This window comes from Corticium candelabrum, chromosome 2, assembly GCF_963422355.1.
Source record: "Corticium candelabrum chromosome 2, ooCorCand1.1, whole genome shotgun sequence".
Lineage (NCBI taxonomy): Eukaryota > Metazoa > Porifera > Homoscleromorpha > Homosclerophorida > Plakinidae > Corticium > Corticium candelabrum.
In genome coordinates, this window is record NC_085086.1 from 10614417 (window position 1) to 10616916 (window position 2500).

At 41.0% G+C, this 2500-nt stretch overlaps 1 protein-coding gene across 7 annotated transcripts in view; it reads left to right on the forward strand.

Annotated features, from left to right (window-relative positions):
• LOC134198213 (1-phosphatidylinositol 4,5-bisphosphate phosphodiesterase beta-1-like) overlaps window positions 1–2500 on the forward strand; it is an 8533-nt gene that overhangs the window by 2613 nt on the left and 3420 nt on the right. For all 7 annotated transcript variants that reach the window (XM_062667568.1, XM_062667563.1, XM_062667562.1 and 4 more), the window contains 5 exons: window positions 1–35; window positions 339–503; window positions 1204–1303; window positions 1854–1958; window positions 2016–2131. The exon at window positions 1–35 is cut by the window's left edge and continues 38 nt beyond it. In XM_062667568.1, coding sequence (XP_062523552.1) covers window positions 1–35; window positions 339–503; window positions 1204–1303; window positions 1854–1958; window positions 2016–2131 — 521 coding nt within the window. The remainder of the gene's footprint in view (window positions 36–338; window positions 504–1203; window positions 1304–1853; window positions 1959–2015; window positions 2132–2500) is intronic.

The window sequence follows — 2500 nt, forward strand, 5'->3', positions numbered from 1 at the left end:
GAAGTCGATATGACTCAAGCAACTATATGCCACAAGTATGATTATGTCAAGTGTGCACAGCATTTGGTATTGGAAGGATCTCACACTACATTAGTTTATTGTATTGGAATGATGCGTCTCACATTACATTAGACTATTGTATTGGAGGGATGCATCTCACAATACACTAGACTATTGTATTAGAGGGATGCATCTCACAATACATTAGACTATTGTATTGGAGGGATGCATCTCACAATACATTAGACTATTGTATTGGAGGGCTGCATCTCACAATACACTAGACTATTGTATTGCAGGGATGAATCTTATTTATGTAAAGTGAGTTTTGTGTTTAGATTATCTCAGGTCAGATGCTGTGTGGTCATCGGTGTGGCATATACGTTGAACTGGAAATGTATGGGCTGCCGACTGACACAGTTCGTCGACGCTATAAGACAAAGACTGTTCAGAGTACTCAAATGAACACAGTGTGGAATGAAGAACAATGGGTGTTTAAGAAGGTATGGATGGATTACGGAGTATTAATCATCAAACACATACACACACCTTGACCTTGATTCCACCATACCCACTATGGGTTTTGGCAACGCAGCGTTATAGCGCTTCTCCAAGCAGCACGATCATCAGCATCACGAAGACTGATATGTAATGACCTGAGGTCTCTTGTGACAACATCTATCCATCTCTGTTTAGTCCCATGTGTTGGTCTTGTTGCATCTTAAGTTTGCTGCGAAGTAGTTGTTTTTGGGGACGATTGTCACTTATGCGCAGCAGATGGCCCAGCCATTGCAATCTTTGTCTCTGTATTGTCATAGCAATAGGGTCTTAACACACTTGTTTTAAATTGTCTGAATTCTTGATTTTATTCCATCTTGAGACACCAAGAATCGATCGACTGCACCGCATGTGGAATGTATTTAAACGTTGCAAGTTTGGTTGTGTAACGGACCAAGTCTCACATCCATATAGCAAAACAGGTCTCACCAAAGCACAAAAACTTTCAACTTTGTGGAGATTGAAAACTGTCTGTTGGTAAATACCCCTTTCTTTCAGGAACCGAAAACTTTACTTGCTTTGCTTATACGAGCATCAATTTCAGCAATGCATACACACACACACACACACACACACACACACACACACACACACACACACACACACACACACACACACACGAGTCAAACTTTTTCTATGTTGCAGGTTGTTGTACTTGAATTGGCGATGCTCAGATTTGCAGTATACGATGACAGTAATCACTTTCTAAGCCAGAGGGTCATACCATTGACAGCCATACAAGCTGGTTAGAGTGTTTGTTGTCTTGTTTGCATGTTTGTTTTGTATCTGTTTGTTTTTCTGTTAATCTGTCCAATTGGTTTGTCTATTTGTTTGTCCATTTGTCTGTATATTTGTGTGTTCATTTGTTTGTCTATTTGTCTGTCTATTTGTCTGTTCATTTGTCTGTTTATTTGTTTGTTCATTGTCTGTCTATCTGTTGTTCATTTGTTTGTTCATTTGTTTGTTCATCTGTCTGTCTATCTGTTTGTTCATTTGTTTGTCCATTTGTTTGTCTATTTGTTTTCCATTTGTATGTCCACTTGTTTGTTCACTTGTTTGTCTTTTTGTCTGTCCATCTGTCTGTCCATCTGTCTGTCCATTTGTCTGTTTAGCTGTCTGTCCAGCTGTCTGTCCAGCTTTGTGTGAGTCTGTCTGTTTTTCCGACCGTTCGTTTCTTTGTCCGTCTTTTGCTTTGTCTTTTGGTCTGTCTCTTTCTCTATTTATCAGTCTATCTGTCTGTCTATTTGTTTGTCCACATATCACACTATGTTACCAATCACCACGTTTACCACCAGAATATCGACACATTCCCTTGAGAAACGAACTCAATCAGCCAATTGACTATGCCACACTATTCGTTCTCTTCGAGGTGTCCGACTACATTCCAGACGGAATGGCCGGTTTGTGTGCATCCCATCCTCTTCTATTTGTCTCTTTCTATTGTCTCTGTTTGTTAGACTTTTTGGCTGCATTGTTGAATCCAATTGCATACCAAAGTGCAGTGCAGAAACGAGCGAAGCAGCTGGAGGAATTGTACGACGATGATAAAGAGCAAGAGGGAGGTGGAGAGCAGGTAATGTGACAATCTGTGCGTGTCAAAGTATGCGGTTTGTGTGTGTTTGGTTATTGAATTGGAAACATTTTGCATGGTGCTTGTAGTGTGTGTGTGTGTGTGTGTGTGTGTGTGTGTGTTTATGTGTGTGTGTGTGTGTGTGTGTGTGTGTGTGTGTGTGTGTGTGTGTGTGTGTCTGTGTGTGTGTGTGTCTGTGTGTCTGTGTGTGTTTATGTGTGTGTGTGTGTGTCTGTGTGTGTGTGTGTGTGTGTGTTTGTGTGTGTGTGTGTGTGTGTGTTTGTGTGTGTGTGTGTGTGTGTGTGTGTGTGTGTGTGTGTGTGTGTGCGTGCGTGGACACATACACGTACATCATGAATGTATATTGGTTGC